Source organism: Bidens hawaiensis, unplaced genomic scaffold (assembly GCF_021521415.1).
Source record: "Bidens hawaiensis isolate Kalapana, Puna unplaced genomic scaffold, B.hawaiensis_p1.1 tig00004105_1, whole genome shotgun sequence".
In the NCBI taxonomy this organism is placed as follows: domain Eukaryota; kingdom Viridiplantae; phylum Streptophyta; class Magnoliopsida; order Asterales; family Asteraceae; genus Bidens; species Bidens hawaiensis.
In genome coordinates, this window is record NW_027491242.1 from 306320 (window position 1) to 323941 (window position 17622).

Genomic DNA, 17622 nt, shown 5'->3' on the forward strand with positions numbered 1-17622 from the left:
GTTATTATGAGACTAACAAGTAGCTAATCCCGAAAATAAACATACTCAATATAGTTACTAAGTGATTACTCAAAATGAAAAAAAAAATAAATAAAATAACACACCTGCCACTTTATACCAACTACTTTCCGCTATTCGTTACCCATCGAAACGTGAACCATTTAATATTTTCGTCAATTCTATCCGACTAATTCCACAAATATTTCTATTTAGTTTAATTAATCAAACATAAAAAGTAATCAACATCAAAATATAATTTTAATATTTTCAATACGTAATTACTCAATAATTTATGATTTTAAAAATAAATGCTTACGTGGTGTAAGTGTTTCTTCTTAAAAAGTGGGACCCACAACCGAATTAGTGGCTGAAAACAAATGGCCGGTACTTATTCATTTTTATTCGGACCGTTGTGTGAGCAACCGCCGTCATGATTTAAAATTTTTATAAACGTTACACTTCACAAAATTTAATAAATAAAATATTTTATACATATAACATATATTAGATGTACAGGGAAAGGGAAAGGGAAAGTTAACGTATAAATTAAAAAAATATGTTAACCATACGAATCAAGTAGTGTAATATGTAATTACATTGCTTGATTCAGTTAGCACGTTAATTAAATTTGTATTTGATCTAAAAGTTAAAATATAATCGTAGTAGCGAGTTGAGCCGCGTCAGTTAGTGAACTTCTTGAAATCGACTTTTTAAAAGTTCAAAATGACTCTGAGCTCGATCTATAAAAGAAGCTCCTTTAATAAACGAGAGCTCAATCTAACTCGCAAGCTCGTTATTTCTATAATATTTACTTTTTAAAATGACCAGATAACTCATATTATGTTATTTGTATATGTAAAATATATTTAAAAGAATTAAAAATATATAAAATTTAATTAATAAATATTGAAAGAATCAGTCTAAGCTTGAAAAAAGACTCACGAATCAAGCTTGAGTTTAGAAAAAGAATTTGAAACGATCGGAGCTCAAGCACTTAAAAGTCACGTCGAGATCGGGCTCGAGGTCGGCTCATTTGCACCCTACTTGCGTCTCATGAGTCATGGACGGCTATACAAGCCGGTTTCGGTTTAACCGGTTCGACAGCCTGCCCGGTCCAATTTTAATAACCTGCCCATGACATCCTTAAAAAGAGATTTATTTTCTCGTGTATTATTTATTGTGAAGTGGTTCAATACAGGAAAATTTAAATATTAACAATTACCTAGAATGTTTATAAGTATAAAATAAGAAGAATCATATTCGAATTATTTATATGGAATTATATTTTTTAAAAATTTAAAACTTTTCCACTAGCATGCACAATGATGCATTTGGGACCAAGGCTATATACTTTGTAATTATTTATTCCATGTTTGATAGATAGGCCCAACTTTTAATCTACATATCATTACAAATGATAGAAAAAAATATAAGAGAAATATGTTCTATAAATACAAACCAATCTAAAAGCAAAGGTAGTCGTTGCGTTGCACGTTAAAACAGTATAAGAGGTGTTAATTTCTGACACGACATGAAAATCCGATAAAACCTTAACACAACTTTTACGGGGTTGTGTTTGATATTAACGGGTTCCGCTCATTTTTGGGTTGAACCCGCAAACCCTTTAGTTAAACGAGTTGAATTTGGGTCAACCATGTAGATTCACGAGTTGACCCGTTTAACCCATTTAATTTAATTAATTTTATTTTTAAAACATGTAGTAAGTTGAATTTATTGGGTAGTTACATAATATGTTATAATAAATTTTAATTGTTTTATATAAATTTGTAACTTTTGTTGTAAAAATTATAATTTCAAAGTATCAATATTAGAAAACAATAACGAATAAAAAAATTTATGGTCAAAAGGGTTATGTTCAGATCAATCCGCGAATATACGGGCGTGTTTCGGTTCATGTCTATTACTTGATTTTCCAGTTAAGGTTGGACCTGCCAATCCACGAACACGCATGAATTTCGAGTGGTTCTTTGGAAAAAAAAAAAACAAAACAACTCACTTGATACATTACAACAACGTGGATCACTAAGTGCAAATGTTATGCATTAATTAAATTTACAAATGATTATTAGTTGATATTATTTTCTAAATAATTGTAATTTAATAAAAAAAAATATATGTTGAAATAAACTGATTAAAGAACACTTTAATCATTAAACAACTCATACTCAAGGGATGCCATTCTGGTTTTGGCCTACCTCTTCACATGCATCCTTTAATATCTGTCCTGTTTATGAAGTTATCCTTATTTTTTGGGTTGTCCTTTATTATAACACATAAAGAAAATACTATATTTAATGAAACCAAGACCAACTTTAAATAAAAATAAATATGTTACACTTGTCTTAATATGGATATGTTTGAAGATGCTTATTGAAGAGGTAGGCCAAGACCTCTTGTGAGAAATTTAAATTAAACTAATAATAATAATAATAATAATAATAATAATAATACATTGACATTAATTTTTGTTTGCAAAATAATAAACAATTTAATGTGTACCGGTATACGTGGCGACACATTACACAACCTTTTTTTTTATCTTAAAGCCTCTCTAGAGCCTCGCAATATGTACTCTCAGGTTAACTAATAATAACTTGTACACATCTGACACGATTTTGTAGTTCATATATCTTACATGTTTTTAACGTGTCTCATGTTTGTATCATGTAAACATGCGAATACCAAACTTGACATGTCAATTATCGTTTATATGGATAATAACGGTTTTGATGAACAATAACTATGAGTGTAAAGACGAGTTTTGTCTTTTTGACAACAAAGACAACATCCGGGATCATCCTAACAAATTAATCATTCTTTCGTTCGAAGTACCGAATGTGATAACCCGGTCCACACCCAAAAGAAAACCTGCAACCGAGAAAACTCATTGTTCATTCTGAAATAAAAATTGCATGCAAGACTCGAATATATGACATCTTATAAAGTAAGTCATAGAGCTACCACCGGACCAGTTGATCATGAGTTGAAAATTTATTTTTTTAATAAAATATTAATTAATATTGTAATGTAAGTTCTACATCCAAACACATCATTCCAACCGTCCACGCCGACAAGCATTCATCAACGTGGCATTCATCTAACACATAGTATATTAAACTCCATTTATGTCATATCTTTTAAAAAGTAAAATTTTATTTTATTTTATTTTTATTTTAACTAATGTTCTAGAATTTATTTAGTTCTAAAGTTACAGGGGGTAACATCCCGAAATAACAGTCCATATCAACAAGTGAAAAGACAAACTGTGATTCTGGAAAAGACATGCGATAACTTTTATTATGTAATCCCTTCAAAATCATACCAACAGAATTTTTTGGATAAGTAACGAGTCAAAACATGTTCAGGTCGTAATAGATTAACTTTTAAAGCATGTTATAATGGGCCATATTAGTCGAATGTTAACGTCGTTAGTAGCAAGTAGCTGGAAAAACGTTTTTAGCAAATTACTCACATTTTTTTTGAAAACTCAACACTTTTGTTTCAAACATATTTGTAACCTTAGATAAGACATTTAGAAACCTTTTTTAGTAAATGTCTCAGTTATTGAGGTCGTCGGAACCCTGAACGATCGTCGGAATCGGTTGTTGAGTCAGTTGGTGGTGGTGGTGTTCAGGGTTGAGTTTCCTGGAAAAAAAATGTGACTTTCAGGCTAGAAACGTTTTTCTGACGACCTGCATCCAACAACGTTAGCATTGTGTTGGTTGCTAGTTTTGAATTGTTATGTTTTGATGTTGGTTGAAAGTATGCAAAACTTGTTACTTTTAAATAACAGTGTAATAATATTAACGCGTAAACAATATTAACTCGAGCTCATTCATCTGGTGGATGACTTTGCCCAAGCCAAACATGCGGACATTCTCTTTCGGGCCGACCGCTTGACCATAAAACACCAAGATCCCATCTCTTCTTTCCCAATGACAAAAATGTCCCTGCATCATTTAAGCCCGACTCGCTAGCCATACCACAATGTTATTAATATCTTTCGAAGCAAGGACATTACCTAAAGTAAATGGAACAATGTATAACAACCCCGGTTGACCATGACCATCCATCAAATTTAATGCTATATATGTTACAAGGAGACCTGTTGTATATTTTTCATAGGATTCTTGTTAGAACATTCGACACACTTGAACCGATCAATAAAAGGTTTCGTTATAGATCTTTATTACCTAACCCGTAAGCAAACATTGCCCACAAGAAATATCCGGCCCGAATGTGTTTTTTTGCCAACCAATCATACCTGCATTGAGTTTTGTTAAAACAAAACCAAGCATTATATAGCTGATGAAATGGGCTGACAATATAACAGATCAAAATGGGTTCGAGTTGATAAAAATTACACTTTATTTATATTTTTATTTAGAAGGATAAAGATGTAAACCTGAGGGAAAATGCGATTAATAAACCGGGTAACAGAATATCACCAAAGCCAATTATACTAAAACCGCCCCATGGGTCAAACATGTTTAGTAGCATCGGGATACCATTTTCCCCGCTTTTGTCACCGCAAGCCACCTACAAACAAACAAACAAACAAACAAACAAACAGGGCGCGGAGTTGCCTGATGGGTTTGAGGTATAAGCATAAGCAAAAAAATAAAAGGTAGGCCAATTATAATTATAAATATAATTTAAAGGCGTCTTGACATGCTCTCACAATAGTTACTGTAGCAAAACATTACAAGTATTTAAGCATGTAGTACATGTACCCATATGCGTTAGTTTTTATCCACGTATCATTAACAGTTCAACACGTGTCTGGCTACGTGTGAGTTTTTGATAAAAAAAAGACTGTTTCTGTCTTCCATCATGTGTGTATGTTCGGTGATAATCATCAACAATGACTGCCAAATTTTAGGAGTAATTCGTTCAATTAGGGATTTTGTTCATCTTCTTCTTACAGGATAGCCAATGTTGCAGGTATACACCAACAAACAAATAAACTCTCATTTCAAATCCGAACACAACCCAAAACACACATGCGTCTGTTGGGAAACATATCATCAATTAACAAGCTATACATATAAACTCTTAACACAGTCATCAAAAAACCATATGTTTAATCAGAGAGACTAACGGGCCAAGGAAACAGAACATGTTCAGTCTAAAATAGTATAGGACATCTGTTGGCTCATACATGTTTGTGGTATTTAGTTGACTTTTCAATTAAAATAGACTACTAAATTATTGGTTTCATCACATTCATACTTTTTAAAGGATGTGTCATGTATGTATGTACTCAAATAAAGCACTTATCACAACTTTGGTAGTTTTTGACAGAACCGACTCTATCAAATTGGTAAATCATTTGGAAATGTTACTGATTTTATTTGTGTTCTGGTCAGGACGAGTTCATTTCGAACTGGGTTAAGTTTTAAAGACGCAATTCGCCCGATTTAGGTTACGTTTTATTTGGGACCTGAACAAATAATTTGAACTGGTCCAAACGAGTTTGATTCATAGCAACTTGAACATGAAATGAGTCCTAACACGACCCTTATATTCGTGGGCTTACCCGGACACGACCTTCTTGACATGTCAAGCTTTTCTATGAGGTGTTAAAATGGGTTGAGATCACAGCTTTACGTGTCCAAGTCGCCTTTACAATGGCAGCTAATGTCTTAACATGTAAATATTTTCCGCTCAACCAGATATGATTATTTTCATTTTGAATATTTGTCACTTAGTGGGTTAAGTGGATCCAAATTCACAGTGTTTTTGTTTGTGTTTTCCTTAAGTCTTAGTTACTCTGATATTTTACTAAAATTGCATGTTGTCTAATTCATCTGCCAGTCTTACTAATTTTATTTCTTATTCGACAACTTAAAAGGTACTATGACAATGCTACCCATATCGATGACACGTCCGATGTACATGCGGTCTTCTTTAACGATGTAATGACAGCCCTCCTTGGAAGACTATGCAAAGAGCAGGTCAAACACAAAGACCCCCCCACCGCTGTCAACAATTTAAATGAGAAGCAAAACATTGTCATGACAGGAGTACCACGTGCTGCACTCCCTCACTTCACACCATAAGCCCTGATGCAAAAAGGGCCACAACACGAGCCATCAGGTACTAGATCACAAATGACAAGTAGAGGCATTTTAAAACGGACACTAATGCTTATGCAAGAATAGAGGAGACTATGAAGAAATGCAGGCTTTGAACCAGCCCACTATGGAAAACAACCCCCTTTTGACCATGGATTGAAGAACAGACCTTTTTTTGGAAAATATCAACCACAACTCAATCATGGAACGAAGCAAGCAGTAGCTTAATGAGCATACAAGGAGCTTTTTAACCATGGAATGAAGCCACAACACTTATTTTCAAAAAAATATATAATTAGGCTAACGATGGATATATATGCAAAGACTAAATTCCTGTCTGATTTTGAACTTAACCAAGGCAGTTAAGCATATATATACAAAACTAAATTCTAATTTACCAACGACAACATGACTGATCCGTTAAAAGAATGACCACACGAACACGTCTAACACAAAGTAAACATGGCAGGTACGATTTCTTGTATGAATTTAATACCCCTTCACTTAGTTATAGCATTTTTTTTTTCACTGAAAAATATTTTAATTTAATCCCTTTAAAAATTTTAGGCTATATATTTACATTTTTAAATTTTAGGAAATAATCCAGTTTAGCAAGTTTTGATGTTCAAAACTGGTCTTTATCATGTTCGGTTTGGCTTCAACCAGTTTCCAACAGATATATCTCAAACCGATTTCAATCTAGCGGATGATTAGTGCCGGTTTCTATATTGGTTTAGAAACAGATTTATTGACACCTCTAGATGTGCCTCCTGGTTTGAATATGATAATTATAGTTTAGAGAACTTATACAATGATGTATTCGGGCAAATCACATGATGAAAACACAATATTTCCCAAATACACTCATTTTTAATACAATCTATTGGGACATCTACTTTTGAAACTAGAATCCATTAGGTCAATAAAAGGAGACTGTGTAGACCACTTTTCTTCGGTGTTTTCGCTCAAATGCAGATATAATATCATCAATTACATCCTCCCACTCATTAGTTTCTTCAAGCTATTGTACAAACAATGAAGTAGTTGATTAAGGTTATAAAACTTTAATGCGGGTCAAGCAGGCCCAGATCGCAACATCAGCATATGTGACTTTTTATATTAAAATTTTTAGTTAATGTACGAATCCTGTTAGATCCGTAGAAAACATTACTATAGAGGGGAGGAGGGGTAGAGGACGACCGAAATTGACTTGGGATGAGAGGATTAGGCATGATTTGATAGACCTAAACCTCTCCGAGGACATGGTTGAGGATAGGAATTCGTGGAGAAGTAGAATTAAAGTTAAGGATTTTTAGAGAGAATTGAATACCTTAGGGCTTAGACTTAACTTATTTAGGTCGCATACCATAATGGTATTTCCCTTACATATATTATTATTATTATTATAATTATTATTAGCTTTTATATAGCTGTTAAACTGTGATCTTATTATTAATATTATTATAATTAGTAGTAGTTTGTATATAACTGTTAAACTTTGATTTCCTTTATTTTGCTTCATACACATGTACTTAGAGCCGAGGGTCTCTCTGGAAGCCACCTCTTCATTCCTTTGGATGGAGGTACGGTGTGCCTACATCCCACCCTCCCCAGACCCTACTTATAGCTTCGATGTCGGTGGGATTTTACTGGGCATGATTGATTGATTGATTGAATAAGTTTATAATGACTATCAAATCAATTCGTTTGACTAATTCTACGAGATAGGAGTGTAAATGAGCAAAGTTGCTCGTGAGCTACTTGAGCTCGGCTCGCTAAAAGCTTGAATCAAGCCAAGCTTGAGCCTCAGCCTAAAAATTATTAGCTTATTAATAAACTAGCCCGACTTCACTTATCAAGTTCAAGCCGACTCACAAGCCTAAACAAACCTATTATGTCTACAGAGTTAAAATCATATAATATATATATATTATAATATTATATATTACTATTTATTATTATATATAAATTTATGATAAAAATAACTAAATATATTATATGTTGTATATAAAAATAATAATAAAAATTACTATAAATGTATACTTAATTAATAAATAATAAACTAGCTACGCTCGAGGTTTAGAGATGGAGCTCAAAACAAGCCGAGCTCGAGCCTCCTCAGCCCCGGCTCATTTTGGGTTAATTTTAGCTCGCTTGACCCACTCAACCATACGTAAATTGTCACCTTTGACAGATTCGACCGCTTGAAGTTGAATTTAACGGAAATTAACTAACTTTAAGCAAAATGGATGTAATAGAAAAGAGATGGAATTAAAAAAAAAAACAAGAGATAGTGTAGACCTCTTGACACAACGTTAAAGTTTGGCGAGCACCAATTGCAGCCTCCTCATGATTATCTTTTACTTCCAAGTTTATCACCAGCACCGGTTTCAAAAGAACATGATCACGAGTATGCAAATCTGCATACAATAAAACAATTTTCAGAAACAGTAATATCAACTGGCTGGCTTTCTACCCATTTGGTCCATTTCACCCAAGTTCATAACCCAACTCCACTTAATGATTTTTAAAACTGCACGATGTAGATTACTGACGATATGTTGTTTGTCCATTAATATATTTGAAACAAGTACAAAACATATTGCTGTTGACTGAATTATGTGATTCAGTTTGTTTTATAAAATAAACCTCATAAGAAAACTCATTCATATATGGAATCTTAGTCGCACGATTATGCACTAAACAAAAGGCACCTATAATAACTCGTGCAAAGAAAATCTAACTATGACAATAAGTTCCTTAAACTCTTCTTCTAGTTTATAGTTAATAAAAAGTTTGATCATTGAATAGTGTGTTCGAATATTTACTAGCCATTTTAACACTGTTAAAAGTACTCTAAATAACTACACTGCCCACAATCAAAAAACACACAAGTCATTGGTTAATCCATGATTAACTATGTTCGTTCGCGCATCATTCGTTTGTACTTTCAACAAATGAACACGAACACACTTGTTTTCTTAATGCACGAACACGGACAAAAAGACCATGTGCGTTTATTGTTCGTTTAAATGCTTCTATTGTTAATTTGTTATACTTAACTTTCAATTGCACTAAAGATGTACAAAAAATCTGGTAAACCGGTTTCTGACTCGGCCCACTTCACCAAAAAGTTTGGTTTGGGCTTAACCATATTGGACCTGACTCAACTTGTAGGTTCGTATACTAGTGCGTAGTCGCATTTACTAGAATTGGTTTTGAACCCGACCCGGATCTAACCGATTTGTAAGTTAATAAGTTACATATTCCTTTTTTCCTTTTTGATTATTATTTAGGGATTTTAGAAGGAGGAGCTATTCGATTGGTTGCTTTGAGAGATGAGTTACGTTCAAGAAGCCAGAGAGAATCACGTTAAGAAGAAGGTCGAAGAAGGTATGATATTTATCCATTTCATTTCTCTCATTCCAATTCACTTGTTCAATGTTAATTAATCTAGGGTTTATTATTATTATTATTATTATGATGTTATATTATATTTAGGATCACATTAGTTTCATATAAATATAGCTATGAATTTGTTCTAAATTAAAGGATATTTCAAAACTAGGGCTGTTCACGAGCCGAGCCAAGACTTGCTCGTTGCTTGGTGCGTTTACAACCGAACCGAACTAGGGCTGAAATTCGAACTGAGCGAAAACCGAAACGAGCCAAAATCAAATCGATCATTTTTCGAAGCGATTTCGAGCATTATTTGTTTCTTTTTCATTTTGAAAATTTTCAATAAGAAACAAGTTTGAAGGTTGTAAATTATTTATATATTATATAAATAAATTAGTAGTTTTTAGACAAACGTATAATAGATTGTAAATATTTATTAAAAGTAAGTTTGGAGTGAGGTAAAATGATCGTGTAAACAAACTTCTAGTATTCTAAAAACTTGAAGGGAACAAATAAAACTATAAAATTGATGGAATAGGAAAATATTTAAGCTTATATTTATGTGTTTTGTCTATATATTTATATATTTGTTCATATATAATTATATATAAAATAAATTAAAAATATTCGAGCCGAACCGAACCGAGCAGACCTTTGCTCGTTGCTTGTCTCATTTGCAAACCGAACCGAGCAGAGCGGCCCGTTTTCAATCGAGCGAAAAAACGAGCGAGCAATTTCCGAGCGACGAGCGGTTTGGACGGCCCTATACAAAACCTTCCATCAAATTTCAGTATTTCTTGATCAATGAGAGCCAATAAAAATATGAATTTGTATCCCATCAATATGAGTTTCCTGTTGTTCATTTTTGTACTTTGTGTTTTGTTGTAGCTTTAAAAAGCAAAATGAAGGCGAAGGCGTTAAAAGAATGTGATCACTACACTGCTAAATATGCCGAGTGCGCTACGGGGAGAACGTTTTCTGTTGTTTGGAAATGTCGTGCACAAGCTAAAGAATTAAATAATTGTCTTCATGATTAGTAAGTTCGTTCTTCATATCTTTTACCAGCATTTATAAAGTTGCAACTGTTGTTAACTGTACAAATATAAACTTGTTCATGAACGGTGTATGAACGCTAACTGAACAGAAATCTTGTTTGTGAGCGTTCACGGACACAAATGAACTTCTACTATTTATGGTGGAAAAAAAGCAACATTGTTACTCCAAAACGTTAGACATTATTATCTTAATTAAATATAAAGTTAAGCACTTGAGATAATAATAATAATAATAATCATGTGCATAAAAATGTTGCGAAGCACAAGTTAGATTTGTTGTTAGTTAAAGTAAGACATTATAAAACAAATCATTAACGAAACGAACTGAACATAAACATAAGCATAAACAATAAAATTATAAAATGTAAACGTTAGGTTGGTTATTAGAAATAGAATATTATAAAAATATAAAACAACCTTAAACTAACGAACATAAGCAAACGAACACATTACCGAACGTTCACGAGCACAAACTCCGTTCATATTCGTTCATTTAATCGTTTGAAGAAAATTTCTTGTTCGTCGTGTTGAATGTTCGGTTCTTTTACGGCCCTTGGGGTAACCTTATGCACCAAACTCAATATCGTCAATACTTTGGGGTGCTTAATGGTTACAACTTACAAGCAGATAGGCCACTTGTAGATTCAGATTATTATCTACAAGCTAGGGGTGTGCAAGAAACCGAAAAAAACCAACCTGGAACCGAAAAACCGAACCAAAACAAAAACTGACGGTTTGGTTTTAAGTTTTCGTAAAAACCGAACTAATGGTTCGGTTTTGGTTTTGCATATAATAAAACCAAAAAACCGAACCGAACCGAATTCCTAAATTTTTGTTATTGTATATTTTATATTAAGTAATTTATAAAAATTTAATAAATATGTAACTCAAATATGTTTGATAAAATGTTTACTAGTCAATTATTTTACAATTAACAAAATTATGTATACCTATATTAACTATTTTGTGAAAACTTATCAAATGGCAAAAACTGAAAGAACCGAAACCGAACAGAAACCAAAATAAAAACCGAAAACCCCGAAACCAAACGGTTTCAAATACTCCAAAAACCGAAGTTTTGGTTTACGGTTCGGTTTTAACCAAAAACCACACCGAACCGCACCACGCACACTCCTACAAGCTGTTATAAGTACTGATTTGACCTGCAAAGGAACTAATAGTTCATTGTAATTTTGGTTGCAGCACGAATGACAAAGTCTTGGAAGAAATGAAGAAAGAGTATGCGCTACAAGAGGAGTCCAAGAGACCTGCTGCGGTCTAACTACATTGTTGTTTCTTTCATAGACGATGTTTGTGGTTTGCGTTTTGTTGTTTTGTTTGAAACTTAGTTTATATCAAGCGCATACATGTCTTTTATGTGTATTTCAGGTTTTCAACACGCTTGGTTTTGAAACACGTATCATGTTAAACTAAGTCGAACGATGAATTTAGTGGTTTTGAAAGAACACTTGAATTATAAGCCGAAAATCTCAATACTTTCATTAATAGTAAACTCCTTTAAATTACAACTTGATAACCAAAGTGACAATATTCCTACACTACATACATAACATGCATATAATACCATCTCAACATCACAGAAAATAACATTACAACTTGCATCTCATTTTTTGGCTCCCACAAATCGTTACAGATTGTTCATTATGCTTCTTACGTCGAACCTCAACCCGAATTCTTCGTTCGTTAACCTTTTCAAACTACATCTCTTTTCAACACTGCTTCCTAGTTCCTACAAAACTGTACTTTGATGGATCACACAACCGTTGTTTTAAGAACAAAACCGAGTTCTTTCTTTTTAAAAAACTAAATGACATAGAAGCTCTATCCTTGTTAGTAACTCTCAGGCAACCTGCACGAAAATGGATAGTTAAAACTTAAAACAACTTGATTTTTAAGCCCAAACCGGCGTGAATAATGTGAATCTTACCGCCATGGATATTCACTGGTGTCGATCCCAGATTGGTGCAGTTCATCCACATACTGCAGAGCTTCCCGACACTCTTCCCTATCATCGAAAAACTCGGTTGTCTCGCCAACTGTATCATACGTCTCGTGCCCTTTCCCCGTAACCACCTACACAAATATAAAAAAAATAAAAAAATTAACCTTTGCAAACATGTCGGGCCCTGGCCTACCAGACTGATATAACTGATGAAACCGAACTGTACCAAAAACCGGTGGGTCGGTTATGGTTAACAAGGTTTCCATACCCGCCAAAATCAGACTGGCTATAATTTTTTTTTAATATTATAGATTATATGTAATTTTTTGGTGATATGTAATATAGTAAAATATATACAAATGTGTAATAACAATTCATTCCATGGTCAAAATATTTCAAGCCAAAACTTTTAAGCCGAAATAATGTCCAATAATATAAGTTTTGAGCTATATTTTAGCTATAACCTTGAAAACCGATTAACCGAAACCACCATAAAGGAGTGGTTATGGTTTTGACTTTTGAGCCAAAACCGACCTATGCACATCTGACATCCCTACTGACAATTAACTTACAACAATATCGCCCTCCTCGCCCATTGCAACAGCAGACCGTACAGCTACTCTTCTAATATCATGAAGGAAGAGTCGGTGACCGTTTGCAAGTGGCGGATGGTAATCGTCTGCTTGATGCTTGAAGTAATCTTGCATTGTCATCCCTATGCCCGCCAACATGTCGTCCAATATGTCAACTGGTACACATGTTATTCACAGCATTATTTAGTTACAAACTTACAATACATGGTTTGAATAAACAATTACTGTTCAAATTTCAAACGTGCTTACGCGGATCCTCGTTTCTTGGATTGTCTGATGTCAGCATAGTGATGTCACTCTTGTCTGTTGCGATCTTTGTCATTACCGGTCGTTTGCCTCTCTCGGTCTCACCCGGACAGCCAATAACTAAAATGAACACCAAGGGTATATTAGGTATTTCATAATTAGTTGAACATTTTGTATTATATTAACAATGTTGTATTGCAATTTTCATACCTGTGATGATCCTTTTTGGATTGAGTTCACGAACGTTATCGAGAAGTCTTGATAGCCCAGCAGGGGTATTTGCGTAATCTACCACCACCCCGTACGTCTGCTCCTCGTCTATCAACTCGCATCTACCCGGGACCACATCGACCTCTTCAATCCCTCTAACAATATCTTCCAATGGTGCCTCAACCGCAATCCCAACAGCCACAGCTGCAAGAATATTGTAAATATTTTGCCTCCCGAGTAATCCAGATGAAATCTCCAAAATACCCTTCGGTGTATCCACTAAAACTTGTGTCTCAAACAAAGAAAGATCAAACTGCAACGGGTGCACATCGGCTTTCTTATCCTCCAACGCAAACGTGACTACCGGCACGTCTTGATTCCCTTGAGCAATAAACAGAGGGGCGTTTTCGTCATCAATGTTCACAACTTTCCGGTGCCGTGTGGGGTCCACCATTCTACTAAACAATCTCAGTTGAGCATTTTTATACTCTTCTACCGACCCGTGAGTATCCAAATGGTCCGTACTTAGGTTCGTGAAAACCGCGATATCAAAATCAACTTCATCGCATTTTCCCGATTCAAGCTCGTGAGAAGAAGCTTCCATCACGAGAGCTTCCGTCCCGTTATGGACCATTTTCGCCATCAACTTTTGGCGGGAAACCGCATCCGGGACCGTGTTTTTCGTTTCCAATTGGTTTTCTCCATGAATATAATGAGCAACGTTAGTTATCATCCCGGTTCGTAATCCCATCACTTCATACATACCTTTTATTAAATAAGCAGTGCTTGTTTTCCCATATGTTCCCGTGATACCAATCACCGCTATCTTTTTCGACGGGTGCCTATAAAACGAGGCTGCTAAAGTTGCTAAAACCGAGCTCGTGTCTTCAACTAAAACTAACGCTTTACACCCTAAAGTTTCCTCAATATCAATTTCTTTACTAGCTACAACCGCAACCGCCCCTCGTTTATCAGCCTCCGTTAAAAACAAATGCCCATCGGTTTTTTTCCCGACACAACATACAAAAAGATCACCGGATTCAACTAATCTTGAATCGTGTTGAATACCCGTGATTTCGATTTCTAAATTACCCAAAACCGAAACAGGTACGACTTTGCTCTCGTCTAAAAGCTCGGCTAATGTCATTTTACATTTGGGTTCAACGATTCTAACTTCGCCTTTGCGAAAAGCATCGAATTCGGATTCAAATTCGGATTTGAAGGATGAATCACCAGAGCCCAAATCGTCATCTATCTCAAGATCTGAAGCTTCTGCCTCTGAATCCTCAGAGGTTCCTTTTAGTTCTTCGAGTTCTTCGATTTCATCCAAATCTTCTTCTTCTTGAGATTGTAGTTCATCTACCACTTCATCTTTTACCTCTTCCTTTGACTGCACCCAAATTGGCATAAAAATTATAAATAAGCCAAATGATAGTAAAAGCTTGCTTTTTTATAAACCGAATGCAAAGATTCGTGTCTTTTGAATCAAGAATCTTTAAAAAGACATAATTCTTAGTCCAAACTGAGTCTATATATTATCACCTGCAACTCCTAATTAACAAGATTTGGGCCAAGAAAATTTCTAATAATTGACAACATTAGGGCCTAATTCAAACTTATGCACAAATTTAGTAAAACAAGAATAAACTTGCAACTCAACAAGTACAAAATCACTTTGTAACTACAAATTCCAAGTGAGCTAATAATAAAAATTCAATATTTTACCACATTTTTCTTTGAATTTGCCTTCAGCAACATAAAAGTAGAAATGTAAGAAACAAAAAGATTCAATCTTTTAACAACCAACAAGTTCAAAATCACTTTTTAACTACAAATTTATGTGGATTAATAATAAAAATTCAATCTTTCAACAATCAGCAACTCCAATACCACTTCCAACTACAAATTCCAAGTGAACTAACAATAAAAATTCAAAATTTTACCTCATATCTTTTAATTTAGCTTCAACAACATAAAATCAGTAAAAACAAGAAACAAAAACATTCAATCTTTTATCAAGAAACAAGTCCAAAACCACTTCTAACTACAAATCCAACATAAAAATTCAATCTTTTACCTCATTTTTCTTTAAATTTAGCTACAACAACAACATAAAATCAGTAAACCAAGAAACAAAAAGATACAATCTTTTATCAAGAAACAAGTCCAAAACCACTTTTAACCACAATTTTCAAGTGAATCAATAATAAAAATCCAATCTTTTACCTCATATTTCTTTGAATTAGGCTTCAACAACATAAAATCAGGAAAAACAAGAAACAAAAACATTCAATCTTTTATCAAGAAACAAGTCCAAAACCACTTATAACTACAAATTTCAAGTGGGCTAATAATAAAAATTCAATCTTTTACCTCATCTTTCTTTAAATTTGGCTTCAACAACATAAATATAGTAAAACCAGAAACAAAAATATACAATCTTTTATCAAGAAACAAGTTCAAAATCACTTATTAACTACAAACTTCAAGTAGGTTAACAATAAAAATTCAATCTTTTATCAAGAAACAAGTGAATTAATAACAAAAATTCAACCTTTCATCAAGAAACAATCAAATCAACAATAAAAATCCAATCTTTTTACCTCATCTTTCTTAGATCTTTTTACCTCATCTTTCTTAGGATTAGGCTTCAACAACCCCTTCTTCACAAACTCCTTCCTCTTCAAAGCAATAGACTCATCAATCTCAGAATACAAATCACCCTCAGACTCACCACCACCTTTAACACCACCTTCATCATCATCATCAGGTGCATCCTCCACCTCTTCAATGGCTTTCAGAAAGATAGACTGGTCTTTCTCATACTGCACTTGTTGGGCTTTTCTTGCTCTTGCAATCCTGAGGTCAAGTTGCTTGAACTTAGACACACCATGTACTGTGTCTTCTGGGGCCTCAGGTGGGTCAATGTCAGATGGGTTTGGGTAGTGTTTGCTGTTCTTGTTGGTGGCAAAAGTGGTGGCAATTGGGCGGTGGAATAAGGGTTTAGAGGGTGAGAAAGAGAGAGAGAAAGAGAACATTTGTGAAGGGGTTTAAGTGTTTGGAGGTTGAGGATGGGATAAGGTGTGTTGAATGGGGTTTATGAGGATGGTGATTGATATAGTTTTGCTATATGTTTTCAAAATCCTTTTTTCATTTTCAAATGAGAGGTATTGTAATAGTCAGGTGGTATCATGGTATAGCAGAAACTAGGGATTAATCGGGATTAATTGGATCGGACTTTAATGTTTATTTTTTTGTTTTATATACTCACACATTTTTATATGTAATTTTCAGTTTTATACATACATAAACATATTTTGGACGGAAATTGACTGGAATCTCGTGGGAAAACGCTGGTTTTTGCTGGAATCTCGCCGGAAACTACTGATTTTGGTCGGAATCTCGCCATAAAGCGTTGATTTAGGTTGGAATCTCGTCGAAAACCGCTGATTCGATTTTGGTCGGATATGACCGTTGATCGATTAACAAGCTGAATAGCCCAAAATTAATCAGTGAAGTAGGGACTAGCGATTAATCGGATTCATCGGTGCCTAGTCGGGATTTTTGCAACACTGCTCTACTGTAATTAACTCGAGCTCTGATCGATAAAAATCTTGAAGTGAGTCGAACCTTTTCGAACTCATGTCATGACTGAGCTTTAATTAAAACTAGTTTAGTTATTGAGCTCGAGGTCAGGCTTTGTAGGCTTGTCGAGTGTAATGAGTCTTGTGTATTTCTAACCTTTTACCTCTTTTAAACTTCTATGTGTTGATTTTACAGTGTATAGTGGAGCTTGAGCTGAATTTTGGCTTGTTTAATGTACTACATGAGCACAAACCGAACTTAGGCCCGTTTAAGGTTTATCTCAATATATATAAACACAATTAAAAAAAGTTTATAATTAATTAAGTATTAATGAATAATAAACGAGTCAAGTCCAAGCTTGAAAAAACAACTCACAAGTCAACTCAAGTTTTAGGAAAACAACATGAAACAAGTAAAGCTCGAGCCCTCGAAAGTCAACGAGCCAATCCCGAGCCTAGTCGACATCAGGTTTA

The 17622-nt window shown here is 34.2% G+C and overlaps 3 protein-coding genes and 1 long non-coding RNA gene across 4 annotated transcripts; 1 reads left to right on the forward strand and 3 right to left on the reverse strand.

The window, feature by feature from the left end:
• Positions 1–3796: 3796 nt before the first annotated feature.
• On the reverse strand, positions 3797–4511 carry LOC143625387 (signal peptide peptidase-like 2). Its single transcript, XM_077095725.1, has 4 exons — positions 4427–4511; positions 4215–4285; positions 4043–4126; positions 3797–3971 (listed from the first exon to the last, which is right to left on the reverse strand). The coding sequence occupies exons 1-4, from the start codon at positions 4507–4509 to the stop codon at positions 3853–3855; spliced, it is 357 nt and encodes a 118-aa protein (XP_076951840.1). The 5' UTR covers positions 4510–4511; the 3' UTR covers positions 3797–3852.
• A 2381-nt stretch (positions 4512–6892) lies between these two features.
• LOC143625388 (uncharacterized) lies at positions 6893–8802 on the reverse strand. Its single transcript, XR_013152269.1, has 2 exons — positions 8400–8802; positions 6893–7119 (listed from the first exon to the last, which is right to left on the reverse strand). It is a non-coding gene; the product is annotated as an uncharacterized LOC143625388 (long non-coding RNA).
• A 582-nt stretch (positions 8803–9384) lies between these two features.
• On the forward strand, positions 9385–12011 carry LOC143625476 (uncharacterized). The gene is made up of 3 exons (XM_077095790.1): positions 9385–9491; positions 10386–10533; positions 11756–12011. Exons 1-3 carry the CDS (start codon positions 9437–9439, stop codon positions 11832–11834), a joined length of 282 nt encoding a protein of 93 aa, XP_076951905.1. The 5' UTR covers positions 9385–9436; the 3' UTR covers positions 11835–12011.
• Positions 12012–12038: 27 nt separating this feature from the next.
• Positions 12039–16683, reverse strand: LOC143625475 (UDP-N-acetylmuramoyl-L-alanyl-D-glutamate--2,6-diaminopimelate ligase MurE homolog, chloroplastic-like). The gene is made up of 6 exons (XM_077095789.1): positions 16192–16683; positions 13565–14954; positions 13358–13474; positions 13088–13263; positions 12501–12646; positions 12039–12422 (listed from the first exon to the last, which is right to left on the reverse strand). The coding sequence occupies exons 1-6, from the start codon at positions 16600–16602 to the stop codon at positions 12404–12406; spliced, it is 2259 nt and encodes a 752-aa protein (XP_076951904.1). The 5' UTR covers positions 16603–16683; the 3' UTR covers positions 12039–12403.
• Positions 16684–17622: the final 939 nt, after the last annotated feature.